The 19,120-nt window shown below is 44.4% G+C and overlaps 1 protein-coding gene across 5 annotated transcripts in view; it reads left to right on the forward strand.

Annotated features, from left to right (window-relative positions):
• Positions 1-19,120, forward strand: part of cep126 (centrosomal protein 126) — a 143,988-nt gene that overhangs the window by 71,474 nt on the left and 53,394 nt on the right. For 4 of the 5 annotated variants that reach the window (XM_072263453.1, XM_072263452.1, XM_072263450.1 and 1 more), the window contains 2 exons: positions 8,200-8,275; positions 18,845-19,057. In XM_072263453.1, the coding sequence (XP_072119554.1) occupies positions 8,200-8,275; positions 18,845-19,057 (289 nt within the window). The remainder of the gene's footprint in view (positions 1-8,199; positions 8,276-18,844; positions 19,058-19,120) is intronic. The other variant, XM_072263451.1, reaches the window with a different exon arrangement.

Below are 19,120 nucleotides of genomic sequence, written 5' to 3' on the forward strand. Positions count from 1 at the left end.
CCTTCACCCACTCTCTGTTCCCGCTCATGTCTCCCCTACCTCCCACCTTCCTCACTATCTCCCTCACTCTCCCCTCCCTCCTAACACACCCAGTACTTTGATAATAAATTTTTCTTTGAACTTCCTTCACCAATTCGGAGCTCATCTATTCCATTAACTTCCACCCTGCCCTCAGATTCACTTGGTCCATCTCCAACACTTTTCTCCTTTTTCTTGATCTTTCTGTCTCCAGCTTGGAAGACAGAGCATCCATCAACACCTTCTACAAACCAACTTGACTACACCTCATCCCACTCTTTCCACTAGTAAGAATACTACTCTCTTTTCTTAGCTTCTCCATTTCTACTGCATCTGTTCCCATGATGAGGTTATCCACTTCAGGACATCTGTAACACCCTTTTTTCAGAAAACAATGTTTCCCTCACCCCCCCCCCCCCATCCCACCCACCACTGCTGTCAATGCAGCATTCACCCACACTGCTTCTATTCCTGGTATGTCTGCCTTGACTCCTTTTCTCATTCAGATATAACAGGGATAGAACTTCCTTTGACCTCACTACCAGCCCACAAACCTACACATCCAAAATACCTTCCTCTGCAACTTACACCATCTTTAATGCATCACACAACTAGACACATCTTCTCTTACCCATTCTGCTTTCTGCAAGGATTGCTCCCTCATCCTCCCCACCAATCCTTCTCCAGGCTCTTATCCATGCAACCACACTAAGTGTTAGACCTGACCCTACACCCCTCCCTCACCACTAATCAGAGCCCTAAATAGTCCTTTTAGGTGAGACAGCCCTGTACTTACGACTCCTGGTGCAGTCTCTTCTGCATTGGTGAGTGTGAATTCATATTGGGGAAATTGCTTCATCAAGTACCTTCATTCCATCTGCCCTAACTGCCAGAATCTCCTGGTGGCTAGCCATTTTAATTCCACTTTCCATTCCCACATCGACATGTCCGTCCACGGCCTCTTCTACTGCCAGGTTGAGGCTATGTGTATATTAGAAGAGTAGCACCTCATTTTCCGTCTTCATGTCCTCCAATCTAATGGCATGAACTTCGATCTCTCTAACCTTCAGTAAGCCTTCGGTCTCCACTTTGTTTTTCCTTATCCTACCAGCCCCATTATCCCTTCTTTTGCCCCTACCCCATTCTCTTGATTATCTCGTTGTACACATTCCTGCCTCAAGTTCCCCTCCCTACTTCCTTCCTGTTATTCTATGAAACACTGTACTCTTCTATCTGATTCCATCTTCTTTGGGCCTTTGTCACTCCCAACTATCACCTCCCACATTCCTACAATATTCCCACTCTCCACCTCCCACAAATGTCTGTCATTGCCTCCTTACCTGTATTCATGTATCACCTACCAGCTCTTGCTCCCCATGTTTTATACTGGCTTTCTTTCCAGTCTTGATGCAGGGTCTCAACACTAAGTGTGAACTGTTCATTTTCTTCCACGAATGCCAGCTGACCCACTGGGCTTTTCCAGTGTTTCATGTGTTGCTCCAGATATCCAACACTTGCAGTCTTTCTTCTACCTTCATCTTGTCATACCTTTCGAGACCATAGGGAGAGGTCATTTACAACCCATGTGCAGCTCCAACAGTGTGCTCAGTACCACTTCACAGGGTGATAGTGGGTTTTTGTGAGTCACCTTCCATTTGCTGAACTGTAGTTATATCAGTGATATTCCCAAGTCCTCTACAGTGAAAGACACTGTAAGATACCTGTATATTTACCCGTGATTAATTGCCATTAATAACCCACGTACACTTTCTTATGAATTGCAGTCATTGTTTAATTCTTCTCAGTTTTCATATATCTGTATTAGCTCTTACTGTTTTTAAATTTAGCCATCCTTAGTTGCTATTGTTTACAATCAGTCCTTTGTTTTGGTGTCATTGCTTTTATACAATTATATGCTTTTTCTTTACTTTTTTTAGACTATCTTTATCTTTTGTTGACAACCACATATGGCAGGTCCTCCCAACTGTGTTATTTAGCATGCATTAGGATGTATCTAATTAGTGTACTCCCAGTTCACTCCTATTAAATTCCTATGAAATATCCGCACTTACACTTGTATTTCAGTTGACCAAATCCTTAAATTAATTTGCCAGTTCATCTTAGACTTCTGTTTTCAGACACTCTTAATTGCACTCATTGTAAGTGTAGATACTAAGATGTGACAGCGAAGTACACTCCTCAGAGCCACAGCCAGATCCATGGATGTTGTCTCAAGTAGTTGTAACTATTTGTCAGATGATAGAATGTTTGCTGTGAAACTCTGCACTGGTAACAACAACCATGATGACAGTAGCCTGAGCTTTCAGTGCAGCAGCTTCTTTTTGTACTGCATTGGAAGCTGGGATAGCAGCCATAGATGGTGCATGAATGTTGGTCCTCATATACAAATGGAGTTACCATCCATTATAGATAAGAAAGAATGGTCTCCAAGTTCTTTACTTAGTCCAGTGAAGTCTTTTTCTGGAAGTCTTGTTTGTGAATCAAATGGTTTACTGAATGTACTAATCGTGCTTTTTCTGCTCACTCCCTTCAAAGCCCTTATCTAACTTTTTTGCAGCAAAGTTATGATCTGGTGTCCTTTTCCTCCTGTGTACTTCCATTTCTAAGGTAAATAACACAGAGTAACAATATTTGAAAAATTATTGAGTGATGGTGTATTTTCATCTTCTATTACTTCTCATTCTTCTACCACAACTAAACCAGGATACAGTTCTGGCCTGTTTATGAAAGGACCAAGGCACAGAAGTAGCATTTTGTGGAAAAAGGGATTGAAGTACTATTGGAAGGTGCATTAGGAGGTGTTAGACCAAATTAGCAACTGATTTTTCATGAATTTCCAACTTGTAAATCAGAAGTGGTTAGAAATGAAGGGAAATAAAAGGAAAGAAGGAGAATTAAAAAAGGATGCTATTGTTTTATGTAGTATAACACCCTTTGCAAGCCATCAATGAGGCAGCAGCCATCAATTTAGGTATTGGATTCAAACTCTGCAAAGACATAGCTAGATTAGTTAATCTTGAAATTTGTCTCATGTGTATCTGGATCATGTTGGAAGAGCTTGGTCAGATTGGCCAGGATGCATGGTAAGATATCTGTACTAAGTGAAACATACCTTTCAGCAAGTATCAATATTCCAAGATATTTCCATTTCCATCAATAGGTCTGACCAACTTGAGATAGTTGAAACAAAACTATGTAGTCAGAAAGGAGTGACCCAAGGAACTTACAAAATAGACTTTGTAATCCAAGGGTCCTAATCAAAAAAAAAGGAAACTACCACGTTTTGCCCTCAGCTGAATAATCAATATTCTTTCACATTGAATAAATCTTGGAAGAAGCATCAAGAAGGAACACTGAATGGTCTCTGATAGTTGGACATGGTGATGCACTATCAATTACTCCAAAAGATTGGAAGTAGAGTAAATACTGAAAAGGTTTTATTAGCAGTAAAATGTGACCTCGACCATGCTGAGTATCTGCCCCGGACTGAGGGAGGAGCAGTGACACAATCGCCTTTATTCAGGGGTCTGTGGGAGGAGCCTCAGGGGCAGTCAGCAGAGGGGTGTCTCCAGACAGGTAACCCAGTTACAACATATATATATGGTTTACCCCATTCACCCCTTCTGTTTAAAAAGAGTCCCGCGGGGTGAGGTGACTGACAATATTTGAAACAAGTATAATTACGGGTCAAGTCTATCAGGCGGTTGAGTCCGTCGCTGTGATCTACGTAGCACCGGTAGTAATTGCACCGGCGACGGCGGTTGTGCTGGCTCCGGCCTGACTTGAGGTGTCAGCACATTAGGCATCGGTAATCTCTCGTGCGTGTGCGTCGCGCCCAGTATGGGAGTGTCGTGTGGTGACTGTGTAGGGCTTGGAGTGCACGGTGTCTCGTGGGTATATATATCGGTGGGTACGGGATTAATAGTCACCACGGAGTGTTCAGGGTAGGGGCCCGGTGCTCCTGCGGGCGCCAGGTCGCGGATGGAGACCGTGTCCTCCCACCCATCAGGTACAACCACATAGGCATACTGGGGGTTCGCATGAAGTAAGTGAACCCTCTCGACCATCGGGGAGTACTTATTGCTCCTCGCATGTTTCCGGAGCAGCACTGGCCCTGGGGACGTCAGCCAAGTTGGTAGGGTGGTCCCAGTGGTCGACTTTCTGGGAAAAGAAAGGCGTCGCTCATGAGGGGTGGCATTGGTGGCCGTGCATAACAGAGAGCGGATGGAGTGGAGTGCCTCGGGAAGGACCTCCTGCCAGCGGGAGACCGGCAGTCCCTTTGATCTGAGGGCTAAGAGTGTGGCTTTCCACACTGTGCCATTCTCCTTCTCTACCTGTCCATTCCCCCGGGGATTATAGCTCGTGGTCCTACTAGTTGCAGTACTCTTAGCCAGCAGGTATTGGCGCAGCTCGTCACTCGTAAACGAGGACCCTCTGTCACTGTGAATATAGCATGGGTATCTGAACAGAGTGAAGAGCTTGCGCAGGGCTTTTATAACTGACGTGGTAGTGGTATCGGGGCAGGGGATGGCGAAGGGGAACCGCGAGTGCTTGTTGATGACGTTAAGAAAGTACACATTGCGATCGGTGGAGGGAAGGGGGCCCTTAAAGTCGACACTCAGTCGCTCAAAGGGGCGGGTGGCCTTGATTAGTTGTGCCTTTTCGGGTCGGTAGAAGTGCGGTTTGCACTCTGCGTAAACTTGGCAGTCCCTGGTCATCGTCCTGATCTCTTCAAGGGAGTAAGGCAGGTTCCGGGCTTTCACGAAGTGGAAAAGCCGGGTGACCCCCGGGTGGCAAAGGTCTACATGTAGGGCATATAGCCGGTCGATCTGCGCGCTGGCGCATGTTCCCCGGGATAGGGCATCGGAGGGCTCATTGAGCTTCCCAGGCCTGTACATGATGTCAGAGTTGTAGGTGGAGAGTTCGATTCTCCACCTCAGAATTTTATCATTTTTGATTTTGCCCTGCTGTTGGTTACTAAACATGAATGCGACTGAGCGCTGGTCAGTCAGCAGGGTGAAGTTTTTGCCGGCGAGATAGTGCCTCCAGTGCCTAATAGCTTCCACTATGGCCTGGGCCTCTTTCTCCACCGTGGAGTGCTGAATTTCAGGGCTTTGAAGGGTATGGGAGAAGAACGCCACTGGTCTTCCCGCCTGGTTGAGGGTAGTAGCCGGCGCGAAGTCGGAGGCGTCACTCCCTACTTGGAAGGGAACGGCCTCGTCCACCGCATGCATTGCTGCTTTGGCAATGTTCCCTTTTATGCGGCTGAAGGCCGCGTGGGCCTCGGCTGCGAGGGGGAATGTGGAGGACTTGACCAGGGGGCGGGCCTTGTCTGCGTAGTTAGAGACCCATTGGGCGTAATATGAAAAGAAGCCCAGGCATCTTTTGAGGGCTCTGAGGGTGTTGGGAAGAGGGAGTTCCAACAGGGGGCGTATACGGTCGGGGTCAGGGCCAATGACTCTATTCTCCACGACACAACCAAGGATAGCAAGTTGGGTGGTCCCGAACACACACTTGTCCTTGTTATAGGTGAGGTTGAAAGCTTTGGCCGCTTGGAAAAATTTTTGAAGGTTGTTGTCGTGATCCTGCTGGCCGTGACCACAGATGGTGATGTTATCCAGATATGGGAACGTGGCCTTCAGTTGGCACTGGTCCACCATCTGGTCCATTGCCCTCTGGAAGACAGACACACTATTCGTGACACCGAAGGGGATGCGCAGGAATTGATAAAGCCTGTCGTCCACCTCGAAAGCGGTGTAAGGGCGGTCCTCCCGGCGGATGGGGAGCTGATGGTAAGCGGATTTTAGGTCTATGGTCGAGTACACCTTGTACTGTGCTATCTGATTGATCATATCCGCGATGCGGGGTAGAGGGTACGCGTCGAGCTGCGTGAACCTATTGATGGTCTGGCTATAGTCCATGACCATCCTATTCTTCTCCCCGTTCCGAACAAAAACCACCTGCGCCCTCCAAGGACCTGTGCTTCCCTCAATGACCCCCTCCCTGAGCAGCCGCTGCACCTCCGACTTAATGAAGGCTCTGTCCCCCGCGTTGCACCTCCTGCTTTTAGTTGCCACAGGTTTACAGTCGGGGGTCAGGTTGGCGAACAGCGGTGGGGGAGGGATCCTGAGGGTGGAGAGGCCGCAAGTGGCGTCGGTAGTGCGCCAGTTGGCATGGTGTTGGGTGGGATGTGCGGGTCGGTGTGTGGGGGTGGTCAGTAGCGGGGTATGTGACGTATCTCTACAAAACTGAGGATTTCCGACAGTGGTTGGTGGGAGGGGCCCGTCATACTCCATTGTCACGCTTTTCAGGTGGCTCTGGAAGTCCAGCCCCAATAGCACAGGGGCACACAGTTGAGGCACAACCAGTAACGTAAAGTCTCGATAGTCTGTTCCCTGCATCACTAGCGTCGCTACACAACTCCCCCGGATGTCTGTTGTATGCGACCCGGAAGCCATGGTGACCCTCTGACTTACCGGCTGTATCGCGAGTCCGCAATGCTGCACCGTGTCCGGGTGGATAAAACTCTCCGTGCTGCCCGTGTCAAACAGGCAGCTTGTCCTGTGCCCCTCCACCAGGATGTCCATCATTGACCTTGCGAGCTGGTGGGGAGCGCTTTGGTCGAGGGTCACGGAGGCCAGAGTTGAGTTGCTGTCTTGGTCCGGCGCGGTGGGGTGCCTGGTGAGCACCCGTGGGTCGTAGGTGGTGCGAGGTGGCACCGACCAAGATGGCCGCCCCCATGTCTCGCACATGGTAGCAGTGTGCAGGCAAGATGGCGGCAGGCAAGATAGCAACGGCCAAGATGGCAACCCCTATGCCTCGCATGCGGCGCTGCTCAATCCTGCTCGCGGTTTGGACTTACAGGCCTTGGCGAAGTGGCCCTTCTTTCCGCAGCTGGAGCAGGTAGCTTCTCGGGCCGGGCAGCATATCCGGGGGTGCTTCTCGAGTCCGCAGAGGTAACACTTCGCGGACTCGTGAGTGGCAGCAGCCATGGTTGATTCACCGGTGGGTTGCGGGGTCTGCAGCATCCACAAGTCCATCAGGAGATCGCGTGCCTGGAGAGCGTCAGAGTTGTGCAGAGCGGCCGCCAGCGTGTCGGCTAGCTCAATCGCCAAACGTAAGGTAAGATCGGCGTGTTCCAGCGGCCGTGGCGCACATACACTGACCTGGTCCCTGTGACGAAGGCATCTCTTACTAGGAGCTCTGCATGCTCCTCAGCCATCAGCCCCCGGCAATCGCAGGCCCGCACGAGTGTCTGTAGGGCCCGGACGAACTCAGCGCTCGACTCTTAGGGCCGTTGTCGCCGCGTCGCTAAGCGATGTTGCGCATAGACGGTGTTTACTAGCCGCAGGTATTGTCTTCTGAGGGCGTTCATCGCGCAGTCATAGCTCGGCTGGTCTCTGATCATCGAGTAGACCCATGGACCAACCCTGGAGAGAAGAACTCGGCGCTTCGCGGCGAACTCGGTCACTTCAATCTCCTCCAGGTATGATTCGAAGCAGGCCAGCCAGAGTTCAAAAGCGATTCCGGCTTCAGGTGTTTGCAGGTCGAGGTCTAGCTTGTCGGGTTTCAGGACGTGTTCCATGCTTTAAAATTACTGTTAATAAAATTGATGCACTATCAATTACTCCAAAAGACCGGAAGGAGAGTAAATACTGAAAGGCTTTTATTAACAGTAAAATGGGTCCTCGTCCATGCTGAGTATCTGCCCCGGACTGAGGGAGGAGCAGTGACACAATCGCCTTTATTCAGGGGTCTGTGGGAGGAGCTTCAGGAGCAGTCAGCAGAGGGGCGTGTCCAGACAGGTAACCCAGTTACAACATATATGTATATGGTTTACCACACATGGCTTGGTAGCATGACTGCTGACTGAGTTGGTCAAGTTCTTAAGGACGTAATTCATGGATTTTGTGTCCAGCTGGTAGTGAAAAAACTAACACAAAACCTATGCATGCACTGCTACTCAACTCCAAAGCTAACAGAAAATAAATCCGGTGTGATTGTTCATGCTTTTTCAAATGATCACAAGTTGTGGTTCAAATGATCTAAGGAAGAGGATTTATGCACCATGCTTATATTATTTTAACGAAGTGACATTTTTTTTGTTGCTATCATAATTTATAGATGTAAATTAATTTTTGAGTATTAATTATTTTTCAGAACATTCAGATACAGCCATTTCGAAGTGTCTTTGATCCTGTTCAAGCAGTAAATGCTGTTCAAAACACCAAAGAAGGTAAGAGTTAAACTTTCTGAAATATCTAGCTGTTACCCTATCAAGTATTGACTGCTTTGTACAATTGCATTTCCTCACTGGTACCACACATGCTCTGAATGTATATGAGAACAGACATACCTATTTACAATAAAAAGTGACTGCTACTATCTGGACAATGGATATTATTAGATCAGTTTTATTTACTGGTTTTATTTTGCAGGAAGGAACTAATAATGCCTATTGATGTCCAAACAGTAAAGCTAGAATACTAACTTTCTTTGATAATTCAATGCAACATTGCTTTAATTCAGTTATTAAAGTTCCACCTTTAGCTTTTTTGTGCTTATTTTTGGTTACTTCCTTGTTACATCTATGATTTGGGATGGATGGCTCATGCCTCATTATTGATTTTTTTTCAGTAAATCATTTTCACAGTAGTTTAGACCATAAGATATAGGCGCAGAAATAGGCCATTGGGCCCATCGAGTCTGCTCCGCCATTCAGTCGTGGGCTGATCCAATTCTTCCAGTCATCCCAATTCCCCTGCCTTCTCCCCATACCCTTTATGCCCTAGCTAATCAAGAACCTATCTATCTCTGCCTTAAATGCAACCAATAACTTGGCCTCTACAGCCACTCATGGCAACAAATTCCACAAAGTTACCACCCTCTGACTAAAGTAATTTCTCTGCACCTCTGTTCTAAATGGACGTCCTTCAATCCCGAAGTCATGCCCTCTTGTCCTAGACTCCCTTATCATGGAAAATAACTTTGTCATATCTCATCTGTTCAGGCCTTTTAATATTCAGAATGTTTCTATGAGATCCCCCCCCCCCATTCTCCTGAACTCCAGGGAATACAGGGAAGCCCAAGAGCTTCCAGATATTCCTCATATAGTAACCCTTTCATTCCTGGAATCTTCTCTGAACACTCTCCAATGTCAATATATCCTTTCTAAAATAAGGAGCACAAAACTGCACACAATACTCCGTGTAGTCTCACGAGTGCCTTATAGAGCCTCAACATTACATCCCTGCTCTTATATTCTATACCTCTAGAAATGAATGCCAACATTGCATTCGCCTTCTTCACCACCGACTCAACCTGGAGGTTAACCTTTAGCGTATCCTGCACAAGAACTCCCAAGTCCCTTTGCATCTCTGCGTTCTGAGTTCTGTCCCCATCTAAATAATAGTCTGCCCATTTATTTCTTCCACCAACGTGCATGACCATACACTTTCCAACATTGTATTTCATTTGCCACTTCTTTGCCCATTCCCCTAAAAGTCTCTTTCCCAAGCTCTCTGTTTCCTCAATGCTACACGCTTCTCCACCTATCTTTGAATCATCGGCAAATTTAGCCACAAATCCATTAATCTCATAGTCCAAGTCATTGACATACATCGTAAATAGCAGTGGACCCAACACTGACCCCTTTGGAACTCCACTGGTAACTGGCAGCCAGCCAAAATAGGATCCCTTTATTCCCATTCTCCACTTTCTGCCGATCAGCCAATGCTCCACCCATGCGAGTAACTCCCCTTTAATTCCATGGATTCTGATTTTGCTAAGCAGCCTCATGTGTGGCACCTTGTCAAAGGCCTTCTGAAAATCCAAGTACACCACATCTACTGTATCTCCTTGTAATTTCCTCAAAAAATTGCAGTAGGTTAGTCAGGCAGGATTTTCCTTTCCGGAAACCATGCTGGCTTTGGCCTATCTTGACATGTGCCCCTAGGTACTCCGTAATCTCATCCCTAACAATCGATTCCAACAACTTCCCAACCACTGATGTCAGCCTAACAGGTCTATAGTTTCCTTTCTGCTGCCTCCCACCCTTCTTAAATAGTGGGGTAACATTTGCAATGTTCCAGTCATCTGCTACAATGCCAGATCTTGACAGATCATTGTTAATGCCTCCACAATCTCTCCAGCTACTTCTTTCAGAACCCAAGGGTGCATTCCATCAGGTCCAGGAGATTTATCCACACTCAGACCATTAAGCTTCCTGAGCATCGTAATTTTCACTGCAAATACTTCACTTCCCTGATACTCTTGAATATCCGGTAGATGTCTTCCAATGTGAAGACTGGTGCAAAATACGCATTCAGGTCCTCTGCCATCTCTGTGTCTCTCATTGCAATATCTCCAGTGTCATTTTCTATTGGTCCTATATCTACCCTCAACTCTTTTTTATTCTTTAAATACTTAAAAAAGCTTTTAGTATCTTCTTTGATATTAGTTGCCAGCTTTCTTTCATAATCCATCTTCTCCTTCTCAATTACCTTCTTAGTTTTTTTCTGCAAGATTTTAAAAGCTTCCCAATCCTCTATCTTGCCACTAGCTTCGGTTTCCTTGTATGCCCTCTCTTTTGCTTTTACTTTGGCTCTGACTTCACTTGTCAGCCATGGTAATGTCCTTCTTCCATTTGAAAATTTCTTCTTATTTGGAATATATGTCTTGCACTTCCCTCATTTTTCACAGAAACTCCAGCCATTTCTGCTCTGCTGTCCATCTTGCTAGTGCCCCCTTCCGGTCAACCTTGGCCAGTTAGCCCTCTCATGTCATTGTAATTTCCTTTATTCCATTGAAATACTAACACATTGGAATTTAGTTTCTCCTTCTCAAATTTCAAAGTGAACTTGATCATATTGTGATCACTGTTCCCTAAGGGTTCCTTAACCTTAAGCTCTCTTATCACCTCCAGATCATTGCACAATACACAATCCAGCACAGCCGATCCCCTAGTGGGCTCAACAACAAGCTGTTTTAAAAAGCCATCCCTTAGATATTCTATAAATTCTCTCTCTTGAGGTCCAGTACTGGCCTGGTTTTCCCAATCCACTTTCATGTTAAAATCCCCAATAATTATCATGACATTGCCCTTTTGACACACCTTTTCTGTCTCCTGCTGTAACTTGTAATCCACATCCCGGCTGCTATTTGGAGGCCTGTATACAACTGCCATTAGAGTCCTTTTACCCTTGCCATTTCTTAACTCAACCCATAGAGATTCTACACTTTCCGATCATATGTCATCCCTTTCTAATGATTTAATATAATTTCTTATACACAGGGCCACACCACCCCCTCTGCCTACTAACCTATCATTCCAATACACTATATATCCTTGGATGTTCAACTTCCAACGGCAGCCATCCTTTAGCCAAGTTTCAGAGATGGCCACAACGTCATACTTGCCAATCTATAGCTGTATTTCAAGACCGTCTGTTTTATTTCTTATGCTGCGTGCATTCAAATATAACACTTTCAGTCCAGTATTTGTTGCTTTTTGTTTTAACTGCACCACATCTCTGCTGCACACTATCTTTGATTTAATTCTGTTTTCCCCTTCCTCAGCCCCATCACTCTGGTTCCCATTTGTGGAGATAACTTACTGTTTACATCTATGGACTTCAGAGGGTATTAGATGAGCATTTGCTCAAAAGAATATTTGTAAAAAATGAAAGAGCCCAGAAATAAATAAGATCATGATAAATAATTGGAGTGGAGGACAAGATAAAGTATAAAAATAAAAGAAATAGTCTCTGATTTGCAGACTTTGACATATGCATTCCACTGATAGCTGTACTAAGGCCTCAGGATTTCAACATATGAATGATTTGGTTGAAAGAATACAGAACTGCATATCTATATCTGCAGATCATTCTGTGTTAGTTCTGAGAATGGGAACAAGAAATGATAGAGGAAGATCAATTGATAACTCCGTGTGTAAAATAATTGCAGGTGGAGTTCAATGTCCGGAAGAATAATCCCACCCTCCGAGAACTTGATAAAGGCAAACTGCTGTAATTATTTAATAGAAGAAATCTGGGATCTGTTGAACAATGAAAATTATGTACCAAAGCATGCACATCACATTCAGATAGATTGCAAAATTTGTCTTTTTCATTACATTTAGCAGCTGTGAATTTTTGATATTAATCTTAGTAATGAATAGAATGCATAAGTAGAGACATACTGTTTCAGTTGCAGGGTTTTGGTAAGAAAACTTCTCAGGTACTGCACTAGAATGTTTCCATATTAAAATGGACATTAAAGATTGTAGAGGCATTAGTAATGATCTTTGAAAAATCATTGGACTCAGCATGGTGCCAGAGGACTGCAAAACTGCAAATGTCACTCCACTCTTTAAGAAAGGAGGAAGGCAGCAGAAAGGAAATTGTAGACCAGTTAGCCTGACCTCTGGTTGGGAAGATGTTGGAGTCAATACGGTGTACAATATGGAGTACTTGTTGATACAGGATAAGATAGGAGAAGGTCAGCATGGTTTTCTTAAGGGCAAATCTTGTCTGATGAACCTGTTGGAATTCTTTTAGAAGATTACAAGTAAGAGAGATAAAGGGGATGCAATGGATGGTGTATATTTGGACTTTCAGAAGGCCTTTGACAAGGTGCCACACGTGAGGCTGCTTACCAAATTAAGCATCTATTGTGTTATAGGAAGGTTACTGGCATGGTTGCAGCATTGGCTGATTGGTAGGAGGCAGTGAGTGGGAATAAAATGATCCATTTCTGGTTGGCTGTCAGTGACCAGTGGTGTTCTGCAGGGGTCGGTTTTGGGACCACTTCTTTTTATGCTGTATATCAATGATTTAGATGATGGAATAGATGGCTTTGTTGCCAACTTTGCAGATGATATGAAGATCGAGAGGGGCAAGTAGTGTTGATGACACAGGTAAGCTGTAGAAGGATTTAGACAGATTAGGAGAATGGGCAAGAAAGTGGCAAAATGAAATACAATGTTGGAAAATGCACGGTCATGCACTTTGGTAGTGGAGATAAATGTGCAGACTATTTTCTAAACAGGGAGAAAATCCAAAAATCTGAGAAGCAAAGGGATTTGGGAGTCCTTGTGCAGGATACCCTAAAGGTAGAGTCAGTGGTGAGGAAGGTAAATGCAATGTTAGCATTCATTTCAAGAGGTCTAGAACAGCGGTCCCCAACCACCGGGCCGCAGAGCATGCGTTACCGGGCCGCGAGGAAGCAATATGATTTGGCGATATGAGTCAGCTGCACCTTTCCTCATTCCCTGTCACGGCCACTGATCAGCCATTACGCACGCGAGGTCGTGACCCGCACGTCATCTGTGTCAGGGTGGGAAGGAGATCAACTCCTCGAGCTTGTAAATGACGATGCACTGAAAAGTATGTTTGACATAACATCTCTGTCGGCATTTTGGATCAAAGTCAAGGCTAAATATCCTGAGATAGCTACGAAAGCACTGAAAACGTTGCTTTCATCTCCATCATTTTTCTGCGAAGCGGAGTTTTCTGCAATGAATGCAACAAAAACTAAATTGCAGAATAGACTGGACCTAAGGAACCCCCTTCGAGTATCGCTGTCTCCCATCACCCCTCGATGGGACCGTCTTGTTGCAGGAAAACAAGCCCAGGGCTCCCACTGATTCAGCGATATTGGTGTGTTGCAATGATTTTATATATTTATACGGGGAAAATATGTGCTGTGTGTTTAATATCCAAATGTTACTTAAAATGTTATGATGCTATTGACTTATAAGTGACCCTATAACAATTACAGCACGGAAACAGGCTATCTCAGCCCTTCTAGTCCGTGCCAAACGCTACTCCCACCTAGTCCCGCCGACCTGCACTCAGCCCATAACCTTCCATTCCTTTCCCGTCCATATACCTATCCAATTTTTCTTTAAATGATAATATCGAACCTGCCTCTACCACTTCTACTGGAAGTTCGTTCAACACTTCCAAGCTCCCCTGTCCTCCCCTGATAATTGACTTATCACTGTATTCATGCGAGGAAAATATGCGCTGTGTGTTTAATATTAAATTCGTTAGATAAACCCTTTTAAAAACAAAATTGAGTGTATTACCTACTTATCGCCTATTTTTTAGTTGTGATTAACACCCCCCCGAACAGAATCGCCAAAAAGGATTTGCTGCGGGCGGGCGGAGCGGTAATCGGCAGGTCACGACACGCATGCGCACTGATGCCCGCGCAAGGCTTCATGGCCATTGTAGTCTTTATGGGTAAACAACGCATTTGACTGCTACTCTTGTCCGTTGGCAACCCTACCCCCACCCCGCCCCCCCCGGGTCGGCCGGTCCGCAAGAATATTGTCAATATTAAACCGGTCCGCAATGCAAAAAAGGTTGGGAACCCCTGGTCTAGAATACAAGAGCAGGGATCTGATGCTGAGGCTTTATAAGGCACTGGTGAAGCATCACCTTAACTATTGTGAAAAGTTTTGGGCTCCTCATCTAAGAAAAGACGTGCTGGCATTGGAGAGAGTTCAGAGATTCACAAGGATGATTCCAGGAATGAAAGGGTTATCATATGAGGAATGTTTGATAGCTCTGGGTCTGAACTCACTGGAATTTAGAACAGGGTGGATGTGAAGAGGATGTTTTCTATTGTGGGGGAGTCTAGACAAGAGGGCACAGCCTCAGGATAGAGGGGCATCCATTTAAGACAGATGTGGAGAAATTTCTTTAGGCAGAGGGTGGTGAATTTGTGGAATTTATTACCACAGGCAGCTGTGGAGGCCAGGTCATTGGGTGTATTTAAGGCAGAGCTTGATAGGTTCTTATTGGACATGGCATCAAAGGTTTACAAGGAATTTACGGGGAAGGCCAGGGAGTGGGGCCGAAGAGGGAAAAAGAAGGATCAGTCATGATTGAATGGTGGAGCAGACTCAATGGGTCAAATGACCTAATTCTGTTCCTATGTCTTATGGTCTTAAGGCACTGATTTGCAGAGAAATGCACCAATTTTGAATTAAGGCTTTCCATCACCTAGGAGGCCCAAGGCATCGTGCACAATATATTAGTACTTACAAAAGAAAATATGCATTAAGGCTTTTTCCCTGCAATCTCCCATCATTCTGGACAATGTATATTGCAGATGAAATCTGTTGGGCAGCAGCTTGTGGGTAGTGAGGCAAGATGATTATAAGTGGAACTGTGGCAAGACACTGTCGGGATGCCTTAAGTTAGTATGAAAAGGAAAGCTAACTGAGGACATTAGTATTCGGTGTTTGAGAAAGGGGAGAATCATTAACAAAGAAAAGTGAAAGAAGTGTTCTACTTGGATGAAGATAGATACCGCTAATATACCAGCAGCAGCCCAGCAGGGTAAGGCCATTTAACCAGGGCTGAAGTAGGCCTCAGCTTCTCCGCTAAGACCTGTTTCAGTGTCAGGGATAGAGATTCAACGGAGCAAACACAGAGAACCTGTTTCCTCTGTTGGAAGAGTCCAAAGCAATGGAGAAGTCATGGCATTATGAATGAACCTCGTGAAATGGCTGCTGCTCCATGAGGACAATGTTTCAACAAATCTAGGAATGCATTTATAAATGTCTGTAAAGATTAGCAGATGCTCTGGCATCTTAACTGCACTTGTCAAATGTCGTTGCTGGACTCCTGATAGCAGATGTCTGAGTTTTGACTACAACATTTAAACACTGGCTTCTGTTGTGCTGCGTGATGGTTAGTCTCTGCATGCATAGAAATGGAGATAATCCATGTTGGAAAGAATAGTTTACGGCTCCAAGTATAAGTTTAAAGATTTACATCCCTCCTACTATCATCCTTGACATTTTATATATGTTTCTAGTAGAACTACCAATGCACAGGTAGTTATATAAATGCGCATTCATCCTTTGCATGTAGATTAATCCATCAAACTAATCCTCTGAGCTAACTGGAATGGAACAGGTGTGCAGCCTAACCATTCAGGTCCAGGTATCAGACTGTATTTTCCCTCTACCTGGACTGCAAGCCACATACTGTACTTGGTCACAAAGCAAACCTCTATATCACCCTCTACAAGATGTGAAATCCAGTGTCCAAACTGGTTGATTGCAAATGTTATGTAAGGGGGTTTCGATTTTTATGTTACTGCGGAGGCTAATTAAAATGGCGTTTTTGTTATGTTAATCTGGGGAATGCGGCTTTGTTGTGCTTTAACGCTGAGAAAGTTTGCGCTAGCAGCTTATTGTGGTTTAGAGGGTGATAAGAGGGTGCTATTAACCAATTGGGATAGTTGTTATAGTTTTGGTGTATTTGAAGATACTGTATGCGCGGGGTTTTGGGGCAGAAGACGGGAGAGCGAGACAGAGGATGGACCAGGTGCTGTGAGTCCGCTAACGGGGTCAGACCCCGAGCGGGACGTTCGGCAAGGAGACGGAGACGGATTCGTATGGAGTGTCTGGTCGACCACCGTTGTTGTTCCCAGGCGGCCGGTCGAGGTGGTCCGAGGGGGTCGCAGGGTGAAGAAGAAGGTCCTTGAGCTCCAACGGTTTTTGTGCACGAAGAGATTGAACTTTGATAAGTGTGGCGCCTTTTATTTTCCTTTTATATTTTATTCTCTTTTAATTATATAGTTCCAGTAATATCTTTAAACTGTAAATCATTTAATTGCATCTGGTGTAATGTCTGTTATTTGGGCGGGGTGGGGTACCTCACACAGCATCCACACAAACGAATTACCCAGTTTGGCGGGGCCGAGGCTGTTTCCCTAGACGACAGCGAGCCGAACGACCCTGAGGGTGGCCAGGGGGGCTGCAGTTAGATAGAATGACAACATGTTTTCTTGTTGCTCAAGTGCAGTTCCTTGGACAGGTGAGATTTTTTGGGTATCCAAAAGAAAAAAAATAGTTTAAAGGTATAATCGAGAATTAGTCAAATGACCATGCTTACACTTTCCACAGCTTGTAAATCAAAGTGGGATATATAAAGGGTAAATGGCAGAGAATACGCAAAAAAATAAAATATAGTACAGTATTTATCTATTTAACTTAGCTTAATAGTACTATTTGAATAAAACATAAAAAAATAGAAAGCTGTTATTTGCTTGAAACTAAAACTAGGAATCTAAATGATACTATCAAGGGAGTTAACACTTTAAAATTCTTTTATTTCTGCATTTTTTGATCAAAATATGTTATTACATTTTGAACCAATATATCTCCTTTCTTCCCATTTCTGTAGCTGGGCTTTAAATGTCACTTTATATGATATTATAAATAGAAGTGAAATTGGAAAACCTAGAATATTGAACTGAAGTTGCAAGACACCAGTCCTTATTAACGGGGTTAGCAATGGAAAGTTGAGCGTTCAAGTTCCTGGGTGTCAATATCTCTGAAGATCTGGGCCCAACATATTGATGCAATTACAAAGAAGGCATGCCGGCAGCTATATTTCATGAAGAACTTAACGAAATTTGGTATGGCACCGAAGACTCTAGCAAATTTCTACAGATTGAGAGCATTCTAACTGGTTGCATCACTGTCTGATATGCAGGGGCCACTACACAGGATCAGAAGAAGCTTAAGAAGTTTGCAAGCTCAGCCTGCTCTATCATAGGTACTGGCCTCCCCAGCATTGAGCCCATCTTCAAAAAGATGTCATTCATCATTACGGATCCCCATCATCTGGTCCATGCTCTCTTCTCATTATAGAGGAGGTACAGAAGCCTGAAGACACACACTCAACATTTGAGGACCAACTTCTTCACCTTTGTCATCAGATTTCTGAATGGATAATTAACTAACCCATGAATACTACCTCACTACTTTTGCTCTTTCTTTGTACTACTTACTTAATTATTTTTTATATGTACAGCAGATTCTAGTTAATTGGAACACTGGTAATCAGGCGGCCACTTAATTGGGACAAAGAACAAAACCTAATTGAGAACATAGCCAGGATTCCTTTCACTGCTGACCAACAATTGGAGAGTGTAGTGGTTAAGGGTTGAAACATTCCATGAAGGTTGGACACCACCTGCTATCTTCTGCTTCTGGCCAAAGGCTATGGTTACCTCATCAGGTAACTGAATAGAGCACCCTGGTGTATGATGCAAGGACACTATACCACTTAACTGAGACAGGAGACTTGCTGAAATTTCTAACTAGCATCAGTCGCATATGCTTATGTGGCCATTAAACACTACACCATGCTTAGAGTGAAGAGTTTTAAAATTGCGTCAGTTGTGTGTTTTAGTGTTCTAAAATCAGTGAGTTTGTCACTGATAGTTGGTGAGAAATAAGCAGTAAGGCAATTCAGAACCGTTTTGCTCACTGTGGTTTCAGGCTTTCTGACTTAGAGATGCCAGAAACAGCCAGGAGTGAAAATGAAATGACTTCACTACTTCAACACCTTAGAAACTACAAAGAATTTGAAGTACTGACAATCATCTTGGAATTTACAATGAAAATGAAGATTTGGAGAATACAATTATCAAAAGCATTGTATGAAAGCAGTCCATTATCTGCACTAGATGTCTGCACTGATTTTATTCCTTTACATTTAATCAAAAAGTCACATACACAACAAGGATTCCTTTGTCGATAACAATTGGGAATTAATGCACAGTTTTATAGTACTGTAGTAGTATTGTTAGTGTTATAATTTGTTCCGTTTTTCATTCAAATACATAATTTGCTACTCAATAAAACTGTAGTTTTTCTTTTTTTTTTACACATTTTTAACTACTTCCATGCTGTGGTAAAACAACAAATCTCATGACATCTTTCAGTGATAATAAACCCAATTCTGAGTCTCATTCTGAATGTTTCTCTTCTCAGCAGTTTCAGAAAGCACCAAGCAGTTTCTGTTAGCAGAAAATCTCGTAGAAACATCTGCTGTGGATACTGACATCTTGGCTGCCATGGACTCATTAAAACCACAGCAACATGCCTTCCTTGAAAACAAAGTACAACAATCAGGCCTCAGTGCACTGTCCTTTGAAGAAAAGAAACTTCTTCAGTCATTAGATCGCCTCAACCAGAGACTGAAGTGTAAGTGAGAAAACCCTAAGAGGTTCTGGCCTAGGTGGAAAATGGAGTGCTATCTTTTGAGTT

This window comes from Mobula birostris, chromosome 7 (genome assembly GCF_030028105.1).
Source record: "Mobula birostris isolate sMobBir1 chromosome 7, sMobBir1.hap1, whole genome shotgun sequence".
NCBI classification, from domain to species: domain Eukaryota; kingdom Metazoa; phylum Chordata; class Chondrichthyes; order Myliobatiformes; family Myliobatidae; genus Mobula; species Mobula birostris.